This window comes from Panthera uncia (genome assembly GCF_023721935.1).
Source record: "Panthera uncia isolate 11264 chromosome B3 unlocalized genomic scaffold, Puncia_PCG_1.0 HiC_scaffold_1, whole genome shotgun sequence".
Classification (NCBI taxonomy): Eukaryota; Metazoa; Chordata; class Mammalia; order Carnivora; family Felidae; genus Panthera; species Panthera uncia.
The window spans coordinates 30,878,707-30,903,098 of record NW_026057582.1 but is presented as its reverse complement, the minus strand read 5'-3'; the positions used below and the strand labels follow the sequence as shown (position 1 = coordinate 30,903,098).

Below are 24,392 nucleotides of genomic sequence, written 5' to 3'. Positions count from 1 at the left end.
TTGCCTCTATGTTCTTCAGGGATATTGGCCTTCACTTTTCTTCTGTTGTTGTCCTTGTCTGGTTTTGGTATCACAGTGATGCTGGCCTCATGAAATGAGTTTGAGAGTGTTCCCTCCTCTTCATCTTTTTGGAAGAGTTTAAGAAGGATAGGTATTGAATCTTTTTGAATGTTTAGTAGAATTTGTCAGTGAAGCCATCTGGCCCTGGACTTTTGCTTGTTGCGAGGATTTTGCTTACTGATTCAGTATCCTTACTAAGTGATCAGTCTGTTCAGACATTCTATTTCTTCTTGATTCAACTTTAGAAGATTGTATGTTGTTAGGGATTTATCCCTTTCTTCTGGTTTGTTCAATTTGTTGGTATGCAGTTGTTCATAGTAGTCTCTTATAATCCTTTGTATTTCTGTGGTATCTGTTGTAACTTCTCTTTCATTTTTTTATTTTATTTATTTGAGTTCTTTCTCTTTTTTTCTTGGTGAGTCCAGCTGAAGGTTTGTCAATTTTATTTATTTTTTTCAAAGAACCAGTTCTTGGTTTCACTGATCTTATCTATTGTCTTTTTATTCTCTATTCTATTTATTTCTGCTCTAATCTTCTTCTGCTACCTTTGGGCTTTGTTCTTCTTTTTCTAGTCATTCAAGTGTAAAGTTAGATTATTCATTTGAGATTTTTCTTGTTCCTTCAGGTAGACCTGAATTGTTATGAACTTCTCTCTCAGAGCCACTCTAGCTTCATCCATAGATTTTGCTATGTTATTTTTCTGTTTTAATTTGTATCTAAGTTTTTTTTCTTCTTTGGTTTTTTTCTGTGACTTGGTAGTTGTTCAGTAGCATGTTGTTTAACCTCCAAGTATTTGTGGTTTTTCCAGTTTTCCTCTTGTAATTGATTCTTAGTTTCATACCATTGTGGTCAGAAAAGATGCTTGAAATAATTTTAATTTTCTTCTATTTATTGAGATTTGTTTTGTGGCCTAACATGTGATTTATCCTGTGGAATGTTCTATGTGCACTTGAGAAGAATGTGTTTTCTGCTGCTTTTGGATAGACTGTTATGTATATATCTATGAAGTCCATATGGTCTTATATGTCATTTATGACCATCGTTTCCTTATTAATTTTTTGCCTAGATGATCTGCTCATTGATGTAAGCTGCTATTCTTATATTGCTGTTGATTTCCCCCTTTATGTCTGTTAATATTTGCTTTATATATTTTGGTGCTTCTATGTTGGGTACAAAAATATTTATAAATGTTGCATCTTTTTGCTGGGTTAATCTCTTTATCATTATGTAATGCCTTTCTTTGACTTTTATTTCAGTGTTTATTTTAAAGTCTTTTGTTGGATCTAAGTATTGCTACGCCAGCTTTCTCTTTGTTTCTATTTGCATGGAAGGTATTTTTCCATCCCTTCACTGTGTGTGTGTGTGTGTGTGTGTGTGTGTGTGTGTGTCCTTACTTCTGAAGTGAGTCTCTTATATGTGGGCAGCATATAGATGGGTCTTATTGTTGTGTGTTTTTTTTAATCCACTCAACCACTCTATGTCTTTTGATTGGAGAATTTAGTTTATTTACATTTAAAGTACTTATTGATAAGTATGTAATTATTGCCATTTTGTTAATTGTTTTCTGGCTGTTTTTGTAGTTTCTCTCTGCCCCTTTTTCTCTCTTCCATTGTGGTATGATGTCTTTAGTATTATGTTTAAATTCCTTTCTCATTTTCTTTTGTGTATAAGTTTTGCTTTGTGGTTACCCCAAGGTTTACATATGCATTCTATGTATGTATGTAACAGTCTATTTTAGACTGATAGCAACTTGAATTTGAATACATTCCAAAACTATATTTTTAGTACACCGTCCCCCAAGGTTTTACATTTTTGACATTACACTTTACCTTCTTTCATTTTATATATCTTATAACTAATGTAGTTTTAGTTAATTCTGCTACTTTTGCCTTTTAACCTTCATACTAGCTTTATTAGTGACTTATCCACTGCTTTACTGTATATTTACCTTTTCTAGTGAGACTTTTTACTTTTGCATTTTTTTTTGTTGTTAATTAGTGCCATTTATTTTCAACTTAGAGAAGTCTCTTTAACATTTCTTATAACGCTGGCTTCATGGTGATGAATTCTTTTGGCTTTTGTTTATCTGGGAAACTTTGTCTCTTCTTCACTTCTGAATGATAATCTTGCCAGGTAGAGTATTTGTGGTTGGAAGTTGCTGAAAATCTGCTTATAGCCTTTTGGGGTTTCCTTTGTATATAACAAGTTGCTTTTCTCTTGCTGCTTTCAAGATTCTCTCTTTAATTTGTGACATTTTAATTATAATGTGCCTTGGCATGTATCTCTTTGGGTTCATTTCATTTGGAACTCTCTGGGATTCCTTGACCTGGATGTCTCCCCCACCACCCCCCTCCCCCAGGTCAAAAAGTTGTCAGCAAATAAGTTTTCTGCTCTTCTTTTCTTCTTTTTCTCTTCTCCTTCTGGGACTCCTATAATATGAATGTCATTCTGCCTGATGTTGTCCCATATGTCTCTTAAGTTATCTTCATTTTTAAAATGCTTTTTTCTTTTTGCTGCTCTGTCTGGATAAGTTCCAGTGCTTTGTCTTCCAACTCGCTGATCCATTCTTCTGCTTCATCCAGCTTGCTGTTGAACCCCTGTAGTGTATTTTTCAGCTCAGTTTTTGTATTCTTTGGCACTGTACTGTGACTTCTGTTTGGCACTTTAAAAATATTTTCTATCTTTGTTAAAGTTCTCACTGGGTTCCTCCATTCTTCTCCCAAGGTCAGTGAGCATCTTTATGATCATTTGAGTTCTTTACCAATTTGAATACTTAGCTCTGTATAATTACAGAGGTCTTTTTCTGAGGTTTTGTCTTGTTCTTTCATTTGAAACATAGTTCTGGTTCCTTATTTTGGTTGACTCTCTGTGTTTGTTTCAATGCATTAAGCAAAACAGCCACCTCTCCCAGTCTTGAGGCAGTGGCCTTGTGTAGATGATGAACCTGATAGCTCAACTTTGCCCGAGTTCTTGGTTGTCTCTTAAACCTTTGTGATTATTTAAATAGCCTGATTTATTCCTGGTATGCCCCTGTTGCTGAAGGTATGCCAAGACCTGTCAATGTTACGAGGGAAAGAATCTCATTTAGCACCGGTTTCAGGCTGACTGGAAGCCAGATTCTCAGGCAGCAGCTTTTAAAGAACATATATATGTGCGTGTGTGTGTGTGTGTGTGTGTGTGTGTGTGTGTGTGGTTCTTGGGGCTGCAGTCATAATACCTTTCAACCTCTAGGTCAGGATATCTGGAGGTGTTCCCTGGGTGGCAGTTGCAAAAATTGGGGCTCCAGACGAGTGTACAAACTTCTTTCTGGGAGGTCTTCTCAAGATGTAGCAAGCCCTAGAGTTTCACAAGAATGGTGTCTCCCTGGTTATGTTTCCTAGGAGTGCCTTAGTAGCCTCTAGATATATGGGAAACCTGAAGCTTGTCCCTCAGGCTGAAGCTCCAGGATAAGTAAATAGGCCTTTTTCACAGGAAGACTGGGTATGTGTTTCAGTCTGCAGTCTTTGCAGTCCTGGATAAGGTGTTGGCCTGCCAAGAACTGTCTGAGAATTTATAACTGTCTGTTATAGTCCCTGGGAGCTCAGGAAAGCCAGCCCCCTGGGCCACTGGGGCCAGGCAAACAAGGGGTATCCCCTGTGTGGTTTGTGTGCACTGGTTTTAGCAGGGCAGCTGGAGAGTATAGGGGTCAGGGCACGCTCTCTGACTTCAGAAATGGAGTAGGATAATGCCTCAACTGAGAGCTTCAGCCATGGGACTGGAGAGGGCCTTGTCTGCGCTGGGCATGCTGGCTCCAGATTGGGTGCTGGAGAAATCCATGACCACTTAACTTCCCAGCCCCAGTTGGGGTATGGTAGAGTGTCACGACCACCTGTGCTGCTGACTTTAGGAAAGGAGTGAGAGAATGCCATGACTGTTCGTGCTCGTCCACCCCAGCCAGAGAGCAGGATAGTGCGACACCTGCCTGTGCTCTCTGGCCTCAGCAAGGCAATGGGACAGTGCAGGCAGGGGGAGGTGCTGTGTCTGCACAGCCCTGCCTGCAGTAGCAGGGTAGGTGGAGAGTACCCAAATAGCATCTGCTAGCACTTCTGTCTCTAGAGAGAGCCCCAACTGTCACCTACCCCTCCAGCAGATGCCCCAGACCAGCAAGTGAGTCTCCTTTACATACAGTCGAGGTGCTTTGCAAATTGCTTTTGCGCTGGATCCTTGGCATGAGTGAGACTGCACGTGGGACTCTTAAAAGGGGAATCTCAGGGGCGCCGGGGTGGCTCAGTCGGTTAAGCGTCCGACTTCAGCTCAGGTCACGATCTCGAGGTCTGCAAGTCCCAGCCCCGCGTCGGGCTCTGGGCTGATGGCTCAGAGCCTGGAGCCTGCTTCCGATCCTGTGTCTCCCTCTCTCTCTGCCCCTCCCCCGTTCATGCTCTCTCTCTGTCTCAAAAATAAATAAACGTTTTAAAAAAAATAAAAAAAAAAAAGGGGGAATCTCAGTTTCCGATAGCATTTTGGGTACCTTGGGTATCAGCCCCTTGGTTTTCTAAGACAGGTGTTTTGGGGGGCTCATCTCTGATGTAGATCCCAGGGTTCTCAGAGAAATGCTGAGATGTCTCTGCTTCTCCAACCCATTTGGATGTGGTTCTTGTTTTTGTTTTTTTTTTTCAATGTTTATTTTTGAGAAAGAGAGCACGTGCTAGCGGGGAAGGTGCAGAGAGATAGAGAGAGAGAGGGACAGAGGATCTGAAGTGGGCTTCATACTGACAGCAGAGAGCCTGACATGGGGCTCAAACTCACGAACTGTGAGATCAGGACCTGGGCTGAAATCGGACGCTCAACCGACGGAGCCAGCCAGGCGCCCCTTGATGTGGTCCTTTTATCCTTTGTTGTAGAGGAGCAGTTCATCTAGTTTTCAGGTCTTTTTCAGAGAAAAACGATCCGTTTGCAGCTAGAGATCCATACGTGCCATGACAGGAGGTCATGGTGAGTTCAGGTTCTTCCTACATCACCATCTCGGACACCTCCTGTCTACCTCATTGTTAATGGCTGCATTGCATTCCAGTGTATGACTGTACCATGAATCCTGGAAATTCAGGGATTCAATTTCCAGAAGCTGAATATTGGGTCAAAAGGACATGGATTTAAAAAAAAAATTTTTTTTAATGTTTATTTTTGAGAGAGAGAGAGAGAGAGAGAGAGAGAGAGACATGAGCAGGGGAGGAGCAGAGCAAGAGGGAGACACAGAATCCAAAGCAGGCTCCAGGCATTGAGCTGTCAGCACAGAGCCTGACGTGGGGCTCGAACCCACAAACTGCGAGATCATGACCTGAACTGAAGCCAGTTAACTGACCGAGCCACCTAGGCACCCTGGAAGGACATGGACTTTTTAAGGCATCTGATACATACGACCAGATTGCCTTCCATAGTGTTGAGCACAGCATGGTTAATTTGTGGTTGTTATCAAATATATTCCCAAGCCATTTAAATTTTTTTGTGTAGATGGATTTGTAGTTCTAAGAATATCATGGAATATAAAACACCATTTGTAATGTTATTTCTTTCTTAAATGTTTTTATTTATTTAAAGAGGGGTAGGAGCAGAGAGAGAGAGAGAGGGGTGGAGAATCCCAAGTAGGCTCCACGTTGTCAGCCCAGAGCCTGACGCAGGGCTGAGTCTCATGAACAGTGAGATCATGACCAGAGCCGAAATCATGAGTCAGGCGCCTAACCCACTGAGCCACCCTGGTGCCCCTGTAATGTTATTTCTATGTGAAAAAATATTTTCTGTTTCCCATCTTTGATTCCGTGTTCCAGGAACAGTCTTCCTTGATAAAGCTTTATCTGGCACTAACACTTTTCTCACTTTTCCTTGTTCTAATCACTACTCCCCACACGAATGCACACATATACATGCTTTTTTATTTCCTGAGGTCATTTTTTTTTTTTTTTTTGGACTTGAGGGGCCTGGGGAGCTGTAATTTTTTTTTTTTTTGATGATGCTTTGTTTTGAAGTTGGAAGTGCAAATAAAACATTCTGTGCTCCCCTTGTCTTACCGTTAGATTTCCTGCAACTTCGGGAACTACAAATTATTCCCTAAGTGCCTGGGCCGAGCTATGAAGCAGGTGTGAGTGTTCGTTTTTAGTTCCTCCTCCTCCCCGCCCCCATCATGCAGAACTACCATTCCTGAAGTCACCCCTGCAGGCCTGCACTGTGTGACTGGCTTGACCTGGAAGCACCCAGGTTTACCACCTGGGCCCTCTTCTTCCAGGTCCCCAGCGCGTATGGAAGGGATTGATGGTCTGCTGACCCTGGTGATTGAACATCGGCAGGGCTGGAGTGCTAAGCATTGTCATGGGGGAAGGGCTTGTCTTGTCTTTGTTGACTCTAGAAGCTATGTCGTTTTGTCTTCGTGTGGAACTATGTTACCTAGAGCGATCATGTGGGTCTCGGCTCAGTGCAGAGGCCTCTCTAGGTAAAGTACTGAAACCCTGCCTGCTTCCATAAGCTCGAGTGTTCTGAGCTTCTCTAGCCATAAATGGCTCCTTTGGAAGCCCCCAAACAAAGCCAGTTCTGTATGTTTTAGTGGATGGTGGCTTGCTCTAGGCTTCCTAAGCCTCCTATAGCGTGTACAATGCCAACTTCTCTTTTTTCTTTCTCTTTTTTTTAAAGCAGTTACACTGTTAAAAAAAGTCAAGCCCACCTTTATGTATAAATGGCATAATGGTAAATAGACCCACTGTTGGTCAAGTTGTTGCTTTTCTTTTTTCTTTTTGGGTAAATACTCAATAACCATAGTATTATTGTTATAATTTGAACATCTACTGTGCCAACGGCATCTTATTCCTTGTTTTACGTGTGTTTTTCATGGCATTGCTTTTGTTCCAAACAACCAGACGTTGCATGTGAAAGTTTACATGAAAGTGCCCATGAGTTAGCACATAATTGCTCTTAGGCAAATGTTAGTTTTCTCCCTCTTTAGGTATCGGTTTGCTCAACTCTAAAATGGGAGAACTAGTTGAGCTATTTCAGAGGTCGGCAAACTGTGACCTGTGGGCTGGCCACCTGGTTTTGTTCTTTAAAATAACAGCTTTCTTGAGATGTAATTCACATTCCATAACATTTATTCTTTCAAGTGCACAGTTCGGTGGCTTTTAGCATTCACGGGGTTGTGCAGTCACCTTCACATCGTAATGCCAGGACACTGTCATCACCTAAGAACAAATCCTGTACCCGCTGGTACCGTGAAAGTGAATTTTTACTTTTGTAAAGATGGTAAGGACAGGGCCTGATCCTTCCAGGTGCAGGAAGGACTTGTCTAGCAAGTGGCTCATCTACTCGCTCATACACGGTTGGAGCCAATGCTCTCCTCTTTTCAATGAGTGCAGGGCAATGTGGGTGGATGGAGCCTGCTTTATGCTCGAACACTGTATCTATCCATTGTGTTCTGTGAGGACTCGCCTGCCCAACCACTGCTCTGTCCTCCTCTTCAATGCTGAATGGCCACCTAGCATCCTCTCCCAGATTGGCTGGCATCGTTTGCTTTGCAAGCTAGTCTCACAACTCAGGCCTGCAGGGGTGACTTCAGGAAGCACAGTTCTGTAATGGGAGGATGGGGAGGAGGGAGAGCTAAAAAGGAACATCCAGACTGCTTCATAGCTCAAGCCCAGGCACTTAGAAAGAGAAGGAGAGGGTGATTGAAGCCCCCCATCTCTGAGCCTCACTTTTCCCACAGGCAGCAGGAAGGCTAGAGGAGCAGGCCTCTATCCTCCCCTTCTTCCCAAGTATACCCCCTCTTGCACCTTTGATTTCTGTGGTAGACAGATGGAGGGTCGGACTCACCAGGGACCACGGGGAGCTCAGATGCCCAGCTGGGAGCACCCAGACCCCGTACGCTTGCCCAGGTCACACAGCTTGCAAGTGTAGAGTCAGGATTCAGACCCAAACAGCCTGGCTTCAGCACTTGGTCCTAACCACTGCTGTCTACTGCCTCTCTAAAGGACATTGCCATCTTTTAAAGTGATGTTGCCTAACTGCAGGTTAGGCAGGGTGACTCAGGTGAGTAAGGTCGGGAAATTATGTCACATGAGGAATACTCAAAGGAGCCAGACATGTTTGGTTTGCACATGAGAAGAACCAACAGATGGGGGAAGAGGGATGACCAAAGCAATACAGAGAACTGTCTTCACACCTTTGTGGACCACAATAAGCTTTACTGAATAGTGCCACAGAGCTGACCCAGGATCACTGAGTAAAATCTATAGTGAATCAGATTCTGACTCAAAATAGGGAAGAAGCTTTTACAAGTAGAGCAATCCACCAATGGAATGTCTGACTCAAAGAGAACTTACCTTCCCATCCTGGGGACTGAATGGGCACCCAGCAGGGGTGCTCTTGGTGAGGGGATAGAGTGCTACTGCCCTGGGAGGGAGGTTCAACTGATGGCCTCTGGGAGGTGACCTCTACACCTTTGGATTTTGTAAGACACTAGGTAATGTTCAATCCGGGGTGGGGGGGTGGGGGGAAGGCACAAGTTGGCCTATCGCAAACACTTATTAAGGAAGCTTTCAGGCAGGGCCATGAACACATGCCCATCTAGGGCCATTGCCACTCCACTGTGGACACACACCACAAGCCAGGAGGTGACCTGCGGGTCAGTCAACTAAGCTTTTCTACAAAATTTAAGGGGTGGGATATTTTTTTTTCATCATAGTAGGGAAAGGTGATAAATAAGAACACGAGAGGGAGATATGGAGACAGAAAAGTTTCATTAAAAGTGAAGTCAGCTGCGGTCGGTAGCAAGGAAGAGGTCCACTCCAGCCGGCCACCTTTGTCCCGCCCTCTTCCTGCCCCCGTCCTGCCCCACCTCGCCCCGCCCACCAGCGCCTCAGCAATCCTCAGCTAGCCCGCCCCGCCCCCGTCCCCGCCCCCGTCCCCACCCCCTCCCGCCCTCAGCCCGCCCTCAGCCCGCCCTCAGCCCGCCCTCAGCCCTCCGCTGGCCAGATTTTCACCCTTCTGCTCTGAATAAAGCTCCAATCCCTGTGGGGCTTTATTATTGTATATTTTCTTTTTCAAGCAAAACAGTATATGTGAGTCAACTATACTGAAATAAAAGTTTAAAAAAAGAAAGAAAGCATCTTTGATAGTTTCCCCCAAATGGAAATAAAAGCGAGTAAACGAGAGGTGACATACTTGGTGTTCACCAAGCCTGGGCTATTCTAGGCACCAAACAGAGGGAATGGAGAAAATAAAGTTCTTCGGATCCCTGAAGTTCTAATACTCAGGTTTTTAAAACATCCCTTATGTGTATGCTGAGGGGATGGTGTTTAAGCTTTTTGAAAAATACAAAAAATATGTGCCATATATTTGGAGGAGTAGTCTTAACTGCTAAGTAGGTACTAGTTTATAGATTTTCACCTTACTCCTACGCAGCGAAAGTTCAATTTGGAGCAAGGTTGTAGAATCACGGAACTTTTGGGTCAAAGGAAACCTCACAAGTATCTAGTTCATCTTCTCCTTCCTCTCCCTACCCTGTCTCAATCCAGGGCTCAAGACCCAGTCACCTACCTTCTGCTTGATTGCCACCAGAGACAGGAAGCTTATTACCACCAAAGACAACATACATAATGCATTTCGGGACAATTTATTTGGAAAGTCCTTCTCTACATTGACGGGAGAGCTATAATTTGCAACAGATGACCCCTGCTCTAGCTATAGGACTCGCTGAACCCACAGAAATCTCACGCTCCACAGAAAGATTTGAAGACAGACACCATTAAGTCCTTGTGAAATTCTGTCTTTTAGCCAACAAATATTTCTTTTTGCCCTGGCAGAAGTCCTTAGTTCTATCAGTCATTCCTATATAATGGGGATTTATGTCTCTCTTTCCTCGGGATTCAATTTGCCAAGGTCCCTCTTACAGAGTGTCCTTCCCAAAACCGGACACGGTATTTCAGATGTGGATGTAAATAGCCCAGGAATGAATGGCTCCGTCTCTCATTCTAAACACACCACTTCTAACAAATATCATGCTGGCAGCTCTGTTACATGAACAACACATAGAAACCATAGTCAACAAAGACTCCCATATTTAGCAGTATTTAAAATTGAAAGGTTATCTTCCTTCCCTGCATCCCCCCCCCCCACCTTTAAACTCTGGAGGATGATGTAAATACTCTAAAAGGAAAATCCCTCATTCCCCAACATACTGTCTTCCCTAACCTGGCATAAGGTAAGAGAGAGCCCCAAAGAAGAGCAGAACCTTGAAGCTCTGACCCCATCCTCCCTGCAAAGGGAAGGGGAAAAAGACAAAATCAGCGGTGCTGAGCACAAACTACTCCCTACACCATTTTAGATGCTTTATATATCTTGTCTCACTTTGTCTTCTCAATAACCTTCAAGGTGGGAGCCCTTAGCCCTGTGTCATAGAGAGGCTCAGAGAAGTTAAGTGACTTTCCCAGAGTCACACAGCTTTTGGCAGAGTTTGGTATTTAAACCCAGGTCATTTTGACTCCAAAGCCATGTTTTTCCTTCTGCATCTTGTTCCTTCTGAGCCAAACCTGACTAAAGAGGAGGGGGACGCTTGTGGGATAAGCTTTTCCAAACTGAGGAAAGAACAGCTCATGCTAGCCAGACTGAAAGAATTATACCATCCCTTCCCTCTTCCCTCTTTCTTCTCACTGCAATCAAACTCTCTTCCATGTGTGAAATCACCCAGACAATTTAATGCTGCAATCACTAGATCCATGAATTAAAAGACCACATGTCGTCAAAACAACTGGAACATAAAAACTTTGGAGAGAAGTATGGTCATAGGGCTCCTCGTTCCCAAATTCCCACCTAGAAAAGTACTTGTTTCTTGAGCATTTAATGATAAATGCCAGAAAGGGTGGGGTGGGAGAAGTTTCCTTTCAATCAGTGGCTCTTGAACTGTGGTTCCTGGACTGGCGGCCGGAACGCCGGGGAATTTGTTAGAAATGCAGATTCCCCAGCTGACCCCAGACCTAATGAATCCAGAAACTCTGTGGGTGGGGTCCAGCCAGTTTGTTTTATAAGTCCTCCAGGTGCTCTAATGCACACCCAATAAACAATGTTCTCCTGCAGCTTCTGATGGAGAGAGATGTTCTAGGGGAACACGTGGTGGTCTCAGATGGCCTGGGGACTCATTCTTTCAGCCAGGGCCCGTGGCGCCCATGGAGAAACACAGCTTCTCAGAGGTCCTATAGAGGATGCGGACAAAAGGAAAGTGGGGCAGCTGGAAATCCTGCCCTGAAACAAAGTTATCAGTCGGACCAATAGCACGATGCTTAACTTTCACTGTGCATTAACTTAATCCAGAGAACCTGCTAACTGATTTGGAGCAACTGGCAGACAAGGAAGGGGGAAAAAAAAAAAAAAGTCTCGTACTCCCACTGCCAAAAGAGTTAGACAAATATCCACATGCCTTCTGCTTTTAGTTTCATTTTTTTGCCCCCACCGGGAAATGTTCGTGTACATGATAGTAGTCATCTCGTGACAAGTTTGGGAGTTGCTACTAAGAATGCCGGATCAAGCCTGTCCCTTTGCATATGGCTCACATTTTCTAGTTCACAAACGAGGCACAAAGAAAGGGGGGAAATGAAGCGACGGGGTGGGAAGGTGCTGTGCCTTGGAGGGGATCCCAGCTGTCAGTGAAGGTCCGAGGCAATTCAAGATGGATTTCTTCGCAGATAGAGAGCTGGAGAAAGCGTTACAAAAAAGGTGGTGGTGGGGGGGGGGAGGCGGGGGGTTGCCGGAGGGAAATCATTTCAGGGAAGATTGAGCTAAAATGAGAACCTGACACTGGGCTGGAAGCAAGTCGGACTGGGAAAAGCAAGGAAACACAGCAAGGCCTTGCACCTCATTACATTGCCTTGTTCTGAAAGCGTGTTTCAGAGAACGCTAGTGCCACGAAATGCTCCCCACTCGAAATCGAGGGAGGGTCCTCCAGTTAAATAAGTTTAGGAATTGCAGCCAACGACATCTTCCTCTTAGAGCTAAATCATCATCATTTGACGTAAGACTCTGAGAAGTGGTGCAGTCAAGAAATCTTCTAATTTTATTCAACCCAGTATTTCCACAATTATTTGGCTAGAGAACCCCTGCATCCCCAATAATTGCTCGTCACACCCCATAGAACACCGGTGGTATTCAGGACTGTATCAGAGAGGCAGGAGTAAGAAGCAGGTGGACGTGTGCAGGGGAGACTGGCGTGGACCGTTTGGGTGACAGCTGGGGGCCCTTGGTAGCAAGGAGAGCAAAGTCCAACAACAGAGAAGCTGCTCCGGGACGTGAGGTCCCACCCCTGTCAGAAGCCCCCCAAGAACAGCCAGAGGCAAGCAGGCCAGCCAATGGGGTGCAGCAGAGGCCCCCGTGCTGTCACCCAACCCACTCCCGAGACAGCCTCTCACTGAAGCTGAAGCAAGAGACTCTTGCGGCCACCTCCTTGATTTGAATATGTATCCCATCTCCCTCTCCTCTTTCCCCAAAAGAGTTCCAAATGCCAGAGAATTACAAGGCACAAAGAGACCCTGTCAGTTCCCTCAGATGCCAGCACAAGGAGTCACGTCTTTCTCCTTCTCCCTTCCAGGTCTGGGGGACTGCCAGCTGCTGGGACTAGGTGCCGCAATCATGCCACCTCTCTGTCTCTGGACCTGTTTCCTCCTCTGTGAAATGTTTGGGTTACACTGGTGATCATTAAGATTTTCCTTTTTTTCCAGCTCTCTCAATTCTGAAATTTTATGACAGTTGGGAGCCAGGGCTCCAGATTCTTGTGCTGTTAAGAACTAGCTGCGACATTTGAACAAATAACTTCTGCTTTGTGTGCCTCTCCTATAAAGGATTGGCACACAGGGTAACCCTGACGCCCCAGTGAGATCATGCATAGATCATCGGTGGTGAGTGAGGAGCCCCCGTAAAGCTGAAGTGGTGTTTTCCATTTTGGGCATGGCGGCAGTGGGTGATAGTTGTCTATGTGTGTAGTCTGTTAGTCTCCTTTGTTTTTCCCACTGCTGTCCTTGCCTTCAGTCCCCTGTCTGCTTTGTCCTGTGAGCCGGGATTCGCTTTGCTCCTCTGTACTCCTCAGTTACTCAAATGCATTTGTTGAGCGTGCTAGCCTCCCACATTCTTCCAGATGTCCAGGAGTTGGGCTAATGTTGAAGACTAACAGGCTTAAAATAATTTCACATTTGTCTTAATTTAGACAGAGGTTGACCTGAAATATACCATTGGACTGTTTATGCAAAGGGCCTCTTGCCAAAAATATTTAAGTATATGAGTCAGAGATGAAATTTGCTTACCTAAAACACACTGTTTTAAAGTACCTTTAGTGATTTTTCTGCCTGGATGATGTATCCACTGATGCAAGTGAGATTAGTTAAAGTCCCCTACTATTATTATATTACCATCAATTTCTCTCTTTATGTCCATTAATATTTGCTTTATGTATTTAGATGCTCTAGTGTTGGGTGCATACATATTTGCCGTTGTTCTATCTTCTTGTATTAATCTCTTTATCATTATGTAATGTCCTTCTTTGTCTCTTGTGATAGTCTTCGTTCTAAAGTCTATTTTGTCTGATATTAATATTGCTACCCTGGCTTCTTTTTTCACTCCCATTTGCGTGGTAAATATTTTTCTGTCCCCTCACTTTCAGTCTATATGTGTCTTTAGGTCTGAGATGAGTCTCTTATAGGCAGCATTTATATGGGTTTTGTATTTTTTTAACCCATTCCACCACTCTGTGTCTTTCGATTAGAGCATTTAGGCCATTTACATTTAAAATAATCATTGATAGGTATGTATTTATTGACATTTTGTTGATTGTTTTCTTGTTCTTCTCTGTTCCTTTCTTACTCTTTTGCTCTCTTTCTTTGTGATTGATGAGTTTCTGTGGTGTTCTGTTTGGCTTTTTTTCTCTTTATTTTTTGTGTATCAGTTATAGGTTTTGGGTTTGTGGTTACTGTGAAGTTCATGTACAGTATCCTCGGTGTATAAAAGCCTATATTAAGTATGTCAGTTACATTCAACAGTATAGTTAAGCAGTGAGTAGCCTCACTTAGGTTGATGTACAAACACTTTGTGTCTCTGAGGGAAGACCCATCAATTAATATTTCAGCTCTCCCAGGATGCTCCAGAGTGGAATAGGAGCAAATCCCATGGTTTGTTATCAATACCATTGGGCCTGGAACAACCCCGAGCTTTGAAACCTGCGTAGGGAGATATTAGAAGTAGCTAATCACCTTTTCAATTCCTCTTGGCCCCGGATTTTCCCATAAATTAAGTATGAGAGTTGATTAATTTGAGGCTGGGGTGGGGGGAGTTGGAACAAAGGGGATGACCTATTAACTTAAAGCTTTAAGTTTTCAAGGGAGGAAGCCATACTAAGTAGAATTTACATGTTGATTGTGTGTATATAAGCCATCAATTCCACAGAATTTACAGCCTGGTTGCTTTTCTGCAGGAAGTTGTACTTCTCTCCTCTGAGACTAATTGAACTGTTCCTATATGAAAACAGAATTTCCCTTCTCCCACTAAAACTTTCTCAAACTTTTTGCTGACTTTAAACTACCTCTTCCCCCTGGGACTGGTCAGACTAGGATGTTCTTTGGTTTCCGTCAGAGAATCTGGCTGTGCCCTTTTTTTTAAATTGTTTTTTTAACGTTTATTTATTTTTGAGACAGAGAGAGACAGAGCATGAACGGGGGAGGGGCAGAGAGAGAGGGAGACACAGAATCCGAAGCAGACCCCAGGCTCTGAGCTGTCAGCACAGAGCCCGACGCGGGGCTCGAACTCACAGACCACGAGATCGTGACCTGAGCCGAAGTCGGACACTTAACCAACTGAGCCACCCAGGCGCCCCTAGCTGGGCCCTTTTTGAGTGTACAGATAGTTTGGTGAAAAATAACACGATGATAATAAAAATAAGTCGCTAAGCTTCGCTGGGCACTTACCATGTGAGCTCAGTGCTTTATTTACATTTTCTAATTTAATTCTCGCAACCACCAAGTGAGGTAAGTACAATGGTCTCCGGTTTATAAGTAGCCACGGGCAGTCTGAGGCTTGGTTTGATGAAGAGACGTACCCAGGCCGCAGAGGGTTGGAAAGAGAAGTGGTTAGCTTCCGTGGTGGAGCTGGTGGGCTACCGCCTGACTCCATGACCCATGCTTTCTGTCTCCCTGTAACTTCTTTTTCCTCAAGAAGACATCTTGAAAACTCCCCAGGACAACCCACAAGCAGTCCCTCGATGAAGACTCACGGACGAATAGCTTGGGGCTCCTTGAGCAAAGGGAGGTGACCTTGCTGGTCGCCTCCTGAGTTCCGGCAGCCCGAGATCTCGCTCGGCTCCTCCGAGCGCCCGTTGCTGCGTGCCCCAGGCCTCAGAGGAGTGTGACAATAATTCCTTGTTCAAGTCCAGTGCTCTGGGACTCAGCAGCACCTCCCAACCTGAGGATTTTGTAATCTGGAGTCTATTCCCGGAGCCCGGTCTGAGGAAAATGCTGAGGGCCCTGAGGAAAAAGGGTCTGTGTTTGGGCCTGTGGGCCTGGCTGGGGGCTGGAAGGCAGCGTCCCCATGCCGGTAGGGATACAATGGGCACACTCAGTGGGCGTGTGGCCCTGGGGACCTGCTTCAGCCCAGAGGTCAGATTATATCCCCTGAAACAAAGCGTTGGGTTTAGCCTCCTACTCACGCATTTCATTCGCTCCTCAGTAGCTCTGGCTGGGACTCTGCATGCCCGGAAGGAGGGGGCTTTTATCCAGCCATTCTCCACGGCCTGGGCCTGCGTGACCACAGCATCCAGCCCCGGCAGGCAGCACTTGGCCAGAGGCACGACTTCCAGTGTTGGACTTTGGCGACAGGGTCCTCGCAGAGAGAGAGGGAGGCCGGCCACGGCCAGGGGAACCGTGGGGCCTTGGAGTGAGTCAGTGTGGCCGCCCAGCCCTGGGGACTGGTTTCTCCACAGGTGATTATTGGCCAGGGAGGAGAAAGCAGCCAGCCAGGCTCCATTAAAATGCTGCCGCGGGCAAGGAATCATCTAGGAACTGTCCCCTGCAGGGCTGACAGAGTCTGGAGGGGTAAACTCCCAAGTCTCCAGCAGGGTTTCCCACCCAAGCCTCTGGAGGTTACTAAGGGAGCTCTGGCCCCAGAGGAGGCCGGCTTGCCAGGTGTTTCTGACACAGCTGAGAGCAATCATCCCTGCAGCCACCTTGTATCCAGCCATCTCCCGTGCCAGGACTGGACTCACACTGTCTGTTTTGTTTGCCAGAGCCCTCCAGGCTTGGCAACGTTATCCCCATTTCATAAATGGGGCTCAAAGAGCTAAGTCACGTGCCTCATCTGTAACTGGCCGGACCCGGATGCAAACCCAGGAATGGGTTTCTCCTATCCCATCCTTCGCTTTCTCAGAGGGTAGCACTGACTCGACCCAAGATATTGATCGGGGGGTGAGCATCTAGGGCAGCAACCACAGCCATGGAGTTTATGGATAGCTCCACGAGATGAAATGGGAGTGGAAAATGGCACTGGAGTACAGGCACTGAGTGTAGTTTCTCTACGTGGGCAGTCAAGGTGAGCGCCTCATTGATACACAGTCATCATACTGGTACGTCCTCCGTCTTGGTCTTACCCTGATTTCTGTGGGTAGGCCCGTAGCCAGACAACCGGTCTTGGGGACAACTACAGCTTTTGGTACACACACAAGAGCCGAAGCCATTCCGTGGTTTTCTGCCTTTCTCACCCGGGCCATCGGATCTGTCTTCCGTGTAAACCCTCTCTGCTTCCCCAGTCAATGTGTATGCTATTACTGTCCATCCTTGATTCCAATTATGCCCTTGATCCCCAGAGGCACTTTTTTCACATGTTAATATCTTTGCAGTTGGCACCCATTGTGTCATTGAGGTCTACGTTTAAAGTGGTGGGGCGGTTTAAATTGCTGCTACCTTTTTAGAACTGATGGGGACCAAGAACGGGGCCATATGATAATTCAAGCATTTATTCAACTCATCAGATGCCTACATTATGCTAGATGCTTAGGAGATAGAAATAACCAGCATGCAATCCCTTGCCTTAGGAAGGTCACAGTCTTGAGGGGGAGATAAGGGCTCCTAATTTAAGGAGCCAGGGTGTATGGAGGATCAGAGGAGAGAAGGCGGGGAGTCGGGGACCACTCGGCGGAGAAGGTGCATCGTGAAGAGGGTGGGAATACAAAGGGGCTAGGAGGGGGTGGGGATGGTTTGGGGAATGGTATTCTGGACCACTGACTAGTCGGAGCAGACAAATGTTCAGAATCATGAAATCCTGTGAGGCGTTTGCCGGCTTCAAAGGGTTTGCTGTGGTTCCAGTGGAGGGCACTTGTGGAGACATGGGTGTAAAATGAGGTCGCAGGGATAGGCAGGGGGCAGATCTTGGGGGACCTTGAGCTCCACACAAATGAGCTTAATCTCCATCCTGAATCCAATGGCAAATCACCAAGTGGTTTTCAGCCAGGGGGGTGATGCCCTGATTTGTGTAGAGGAGCTCCGTGTTGGGAAACGGATGGGAAAGAGGATGGCGGGGTGGGGTGGGAGGAAATGGACGGAGTGACGGCTGTTGCAAGAGAGAGAAAAGTCACCCTGAATGAAGCAAAAGCCTCATTTTTATTTGCTATTCCTAGAGAGGGTGGGCCTGATTATGGAGGCTTGAGGTGGATCGCCCAGTGTTACAGCGGGGCCTCTAGAACCTGCAGGTGGAAGTGGCTTTGTTCTTACCTTAACCCCGTCATCTAGCGGGCAACTGCTAGTGACGAGCCACCCCATCAGTAGGCAGGCTGACTATATGAACGAACGGATGCTGGGAAAAGCTAGAAAAAGAAGAAGAGCTCACTACTTGTCGATGCCTGTTAAAGAAGAGTCCTTATCAGCCTGCAGCGGTGAATTTCCAGCTTGCACTTGCCAAATTAGCTCACCAGCCAGAATTGTTTACGAGTGGATGGGGCTGTATGCCAGTGCTCCGGGGGGAAAATGTGCAGGTCTTGTTGAGAACCATCACAGGGAGGACGAAGTGGATATATCTGGGTATGAGATAGGCTATTCATCGTTCAAAGTCATGAGAAAGAAATAGGTAGGTTGTGTGGTTGTGCCTGGGAATTACACAGAAGACGCATAATCCGTGTTGTTGGCCGACTGACCCACCTGCGATAGACAGTGGGGACAGAGGCTGGGTGAGAGGAGGAAAGAGCTCCTCTGCCACGGTGGCAACGCCTTGGAAGGGGTGGGAGATGACTGCTGATATGGCGACGCCAGACTTACGGTTCTCTTCCCCTCCCCGCTTCCCCGAACAGGTGCAGTGCCATACTTACACAGGGTACTGCTGGTGTGTCACCCCAGATGGGAAGCCCATCAGTGGCTCTTCTGTGCAGAATAAAACTCCTGTATGTTCAGGTACCGTAGGGAGGGGCGGGAAGAAAGAAAAGAGCTGGAGAGAGACCCTTAGCTGGTCTCCTGCCTCTCGCGGGGGAACCTTTGAAAACTGGTTGAAAGAGGGGTGGTGGTTAGGAGCCCTCTTCCAGGTCAGGGAGGATTCCATTCGAACACACTGCTCTGCAGTCAGCTGGATGATGGGGTCCGTATAGGCCCATGTGTATGTATTTCTTTATTTTGAGTTTAGGTTTCTGGTTCAGTGCTCTCTTCCCAAGCATCAGCTGTGACCCCTCGAGAATGGCATATAAATTTTTTAGCTTGGGTGCTCTGCTTGCTGGTGGCCTCAGGAGCACTTTATTGAGATAGATTTTAAGACCGTATGGGAGTTCAGCATCAGAGGCTGAATGATCAACTAGTGATGTCTGTCATGGGCACACGAGAGGAGAGTGGTGGCATGATGCCATATATTTGTCCCTCCCCCCCCCCCCCCCCGACAAATGTAATGTAGAGTAATGGAAAACTTTCATGACAGTGGCCCTCAATTCTGGCTGTCATCGGCAGTGCCTGGGGAATTAAAGAGCCCAGGTGTCGAGGCTCCTCCCCGTATAGTCTGATCCAGTAGGTCTGGAATGAGACCTGGAGTCCACATGTTCGAGAAGCTTCTCAGGTGGTTTTGGTGACTAGACAAGCTAGGGAATCATTGCTTTCTAGTGACCCATTACATAAGCCCATAGCATAATTAAGTTCCTTTCTATTTCAAACTCTATAAGCATAGAGAAATTTTGCTCTCAGGTCAGCCTCGTGGGGTTGTGCGTTTTGGATTTATATAAGCTCCACACTTTCCACTTCCATTCAGATAGTAGGGGACTTGGGAGTCACTCCCTTAATTCACTATGTGGCTCAGTCCTCATTCAAGAAAGCCTGTCCAGCCACAAGCTGCTTCATATTTCTTCGTATCTCTGTGTATAAGATTTTATTTATTTACTTATTTTTAATTTTTAAGTGCAAGCAAATTATAAAACATTTTCCTAAAACCTATGGGAAACTCCAAGGGTTAGCAGTCCTGCCATCCTAACGTTTTTCTGTTTTCATAAAACGTATTCATTTTTCTACTGGCCCTGCTATATAAAGGGAGCGGTAAGAAAGGGCAGTGAGCATCTACATTAGGAAACCAAGATTTGCAGGCCAAAATGGAAAGTTTACTTTATTTGTGGTTTACATGGAAACTGGAAACCTTAATTGGGGTTGGTGTGGGGCAGGGCAGGAATGAGCCCTCCTTGCAAATGACCTGGAAAGTTTCATTTAAAGCAAACAAATGCACCAGAAACAGGCCACGCAGGGGAATATAATTGAATTCTCACAAAACTAGTATATGGAGAAGGGGTATGATATGGAGTGAGAAAATAGGGATTCTTTGTTTCTCCTGGTGGTGGGACCTCTCTGCATATGCCCTCATGTGGGTGAGCTGCCCCTGCCCTGCATGTTGTGGGTTCCATGAGGAAGACAGGTGCCACAGGGTCAGGACCACGGGATGGGTGCACGTGGCATCCTAGCACATGCAGGGCGAAGCGTTCGGCCAAACACACACACACCACCCCCTCCTCGAGGAATAGGCCGCGTCTAGAAAATTGTTTCCATGCCTCAGACTATTTTGGCCCATTCAGTACAATTGGGCCAACAATTTTCTACTTAATGCAGATGGAAAATCGCCGATTTCCTGCCCTAACCAGCAAGGGATGTGAATCATTGCATTTGCAGTAAGAGGGGTTTCTTTTCAGTTGGCCCTACTAAGTGGACATGGCTCAGAACATGGAGGTGGTGGGAACTGGGGGAGATGGGGAGCGAAGGTGAGGGGCAGTTATCGGAACGTTACTCACCAGGGAGTTATGTAGATGTGGAGTTTTATAAAAAATCTGGTCACGGCTGTTGCCTGGAAATCATGGTTCACCTCACCGGTACTGTGATATCAGTGACATTGATGTTAAACAAACCCCACTTGACATGTATGTATGTGCTAGCTTTGTATATGATGTCCCTAGACGTGTATGCAATGTATGTATATACATAACCAACCACACGCTCATAACATGAGGCTTTGCCAGCTCTTTGAAAGAAACCAACAACCACAATGCATTCTGAATGTCTATGTTTTTGTTTCCCTTTTACCCAAGGTTCAGTCACCGACAAGCCCTTGAGCCAGGGTAACTCAGGAAGGAAAGGTGAGTAGAGTTTTATGCTCTATCCAAATGTTTGCTTCTAAAGCCAGTCCAAGGAGAGTTCTAGACAAGATGGAAGGAGCCTGGGTGTAAGCTAAAAGTCCCCCCACAGAAAACCTCCATTCTTATTCTGGGCTTCCTCCTAGAAGCACCGGAGGTAAGTAAGGCTCGTACCGTGGTGGGGACCAAGCTCGCAGACGTTCTGAGGGATGGGAGTGAGTACGGCATACAGAGCTGGCAGGGCCCCTGAGAATCTTGGTTCCTGGGCAGTTCAGTCCATCAGCTACCGCGTAGCCGGCATTACGCCAAAAAAGACGATGAAGGCAGGCATGTCCAAGTCTGCCCCGACCCTCTTGCTTTGGAAAGTCGGTTGAACATTTTTTCCCTTCCCCGACTCTCCTTAATAATTCATTGTTCCAGCCCATCTGGATTTTCTTCGCTAAGACTAGCCTGGCTGCACGGGCTTGCCACCTGGGCAGCCGTTGTCTTGGGATTCCCAATCATCCTGTCTTTAAACTTGTGTCTTGTTAAGTCCAGCGGGACAGTGAAGCCTGCACGTGCACATCCGCGTGACCCTGTTGGCCTATGGTTTTTGTGATGCACGCAGTACGCTTTCCCCAGAACAACATCAAATAGAAAAATGTAAAACACCACGACAAGTCAAGAGAGACGCCATGGAAGAGAGGATAAAACTTTATAGTTTAGTGCCCTTAATGGCACGGTGTTCCCGCCTTTTGAACAAAGGGCCTTGCATATTCATTTTGCACTGGGCCCTACAAATTATGTGGCTAACCTCAATTAAGGCATTTGTCTGAGTGCTATTTAGTGGAGCCGCCGACATGAGGAACAGGTCCCTGGGATATGCGGACCATAATTTCCAGCGTGGAGGACACTAAGCTCCACCACCGGTTACCTTCAGGACCACACACACACACACGCACACACGCACACGCACACACAGCTTGTAGCGGCATGCAGAACAAGTATCAATTTCACTGTGTGCGCAGGCACTCTAGAACCTCCATTTCGGGCTCTTGGGTAAAATCCAGACGGGGGATGATTGCATCCGAATCTGGGCCTCGGGAATTTCATGTTTGTAAATGCCCACGTGGAGAGCCGGGCCTACAGAGGATCAGTGTGAGGTTCCCTGGGCTTGTCCTGCACGTGCTGTCACGAGGAGACTGAGGCGAGACCCTGGCCCCCCACCCCGAATCCTTATTCCATGGGGGTGGGAAGAAGAGGCAAAGTCACCCTGCCCGATTGCAGGAAACGAGAATCTGGAGAGCCTGCTGCCCCCCAGTGCAGGTGCTCCGAGAAGTCACGGAAGCGGAGCATAGTGATACCACTAGAAAACGTGGACTAATGGGCCTTCCCGCAAGCAGGAATGAGTAAGTGGGTAAAAAGAAGGGAGCAAATGCCTTTCTAGGTCTCTCCCAGGACAGGGAGAGGTAGCCGTGTGTGTTGGTGGTTCCCTTTTGGGTGGGAAGGTGGGAGAAGGGCGTGAATCATTCTTCCTGCAAAGACCTGAACTCCTCAACCCTGTGAATGGCACGTGCCCGTCTATAGTTTGCTGGAGTTGGAAAGGGGAGCTGCCTTCAATTTTGCTTGTTGCAACTAAAGACTTCAGGAACATCGCCTCTATCCCGGGGCATGAGGTTGTGGTAGTAGAAAAAACGCTTGGCAATCGTGCAAAACATACCACCCAGATTTTCCCCACCAGAGAGAACTGAGGGCGTGAGGCTGCATGAAGCCCCCACACTGAGAAAGGCAGACGATGGGATTTTAGTTCTTAAACCGCACAGAGAAGTACTTTCCAGGTTGATGTGGCTTTGCACCCAATGGACAACAAAAGAAACAGACCGGTGGTCATTGCGGCCTCCTGGTGATCCAGCTGGAAGAGGGCAGGGCACCCTGATTCCTCCAGGGATGGTGCAAGGAATAGGGGTAGAGTCTGACGCCTCCTCTCAGAGACAAGTTGCTCAGTTTCCAGCATTTCGTTCCCCTACTCCAGATGGGTTCCTGCCTCCCAGATGGCTCTGCGGAGGCTTCCTCTGTGGTGCAGAAGCCCAGTGGGGGATGCTAGGACTCACTCGTCCCTGGAGACTTGACTTTTGCCCATAGCCTCTCCTTCCTTCTACTTTGGAGGACCTACATAGGTGCTAACCCTCTCCTCTTTGTCTGTCGTAGGCCGTGCAGAGAAAAGCAGGCTCAGGCCACCTGTAGGAAGGGCCACCTGAAGCCACACCTGTCCAGGAAGCTGGGGTTTGAAGGGGGACAGGGTGCGAGAGGGCATTTGTAATATCCTGTGTCGGCCGCTGAGGTCCCTCTCTCGGCTGCCACTTAAGAATGGAATGTGCTCCGAAGGGCAGCAGGTGGGAAGACACAAAGGCCCCTTGTCTGAGCTGGTGCCCACACGTGGGGTCTCCTAGACGGCATCTCCCGGGAGCTGGAGCTCACAGCCCTGAGGCCTGCTGCAGAGATGCGAGGCCTGGGCCCTTGTGCAGAGTGAGGGGTACAAGCCAGGCCCCGGATCTGGGTGTGAGAGTGGTGGGGGGTGGCAGGGGGGAGCGGGGGTTGAGGGGAGAGGCGCAGGCCCAGCCTTTCCTCTCCCGCCCTCTTGCCTTTTGGAGCCCGCTCTGCCGACAGGGCTCGGAGGGATCGGTTCCCTCTGCCTGGAAGGAATGAAAAGGTGTATTGTGCAAAGAAGGAAGGTCTGGTTGCCAGCCAGGAATTAGTCCTGCGGAGGAGAGGAGGAGAAGGCCGAGCAGAGGAGGCTGGGGGAGGAGGCTCAGAGAGATAACAGGAGGTAGGGAGGAGGGAGAGAGGCCGGGCGGTAGCGGGTCACAGGCGGCTGGCCCAGACAGGAGGCCTGGGTTGCGGCTCCTGGGTCCACAGGTGTGAGGCCCGAGGGGAGAAGTGGGGGAAGGAGGGAGGGAGGCGCTGTTATCTTACCCAGATGCACGTGCTCTGGGAGGGGAGGAGGGTCAGAACTTCAGACTATTTACTTAATCCCTTGGAATGTCCTTTCCTCGCTCTGTTCTTTGGGCCCCTTGTGTTTCACGGACCCCTTTATGGGCACATGTGTGGTAATTAACACGTGCGGTGTAGGTCCCGGGCCATGTGTTTGAGTTTCAAATATCCATTGATCTGGGGCACTCCCATCTTGGCTCCCCTCCCCTTCTTCTCCTTTGGTCCTTGCCCTTGAAGAGTGATGCGGGGGGGGGGGGGGCAGGGGGAGCTGGGGGGGCACACGTGCCTCCACATGTGTGTTATTGGTGCTTCAGAGGACTATCAGAAGAGAGCAAGAAGGCCGCCCTTGAGCTCTGACGATCTGCTGCTAAAACAGTTGGAGGCCGCAGAAGCTGAGGTAGAGATAAATTTTTGGATTCAACCGAAGCAGGTCGAAGGACAGCTGGGCAGAGGCTGGGAGGCAAAATGCGTTTAGAGATCATGAATTTACCCAGAGCAGATTTTCCCGGCCAACCAAGGCTTGCAGATTTTCCCGGCCAACCAAGGCTTGCAGATTTTCCCAAGGTGCCTCTTTCTGGGGTCTTGATGCTAATGAAAGTGGACGATTTGGGGAGCTTCCAGGATTGCTGAATACGGAGTCAGGGACTGGTCCTGGGCTTGATTGCTTGTGAGGTGCAGGAGGGGAGTTCTCAGCCTCTAGGGGGTGAGGGCTGGAGAGCATTTGTAAAATTCTTTCTGCCAGTTCTCT

General features: G+C 47.2%; 1 protein-coding gene across 2 annotated transcripts in view; it reads left to right on the top strand.

Moving 5' to 3' along the window:
• Positions 1-24,392, top strand: part of SMOC1 (SPARC related modular calcium binding 1) — a 154,244-nt gene that overhangs the window by 84,992 nt on the left and 44,860 nt on the right. For both annotated transcript variants that reach the window (XM_049612560.1, XM_049612559.1), the window contains exons 4-5: positions 18,380-18,479; positions 20,630-20,677. In XM_049612560.1, coding sequence (XP_049468517.1) covers positions 18,380-18,479; positions 20,630-20,677 — 148 coding nt within the window. The remainder of the gene's footprint in view (positions 1-18,379; positions 18,480-20,629; positions 20,678-24,392) is intronic.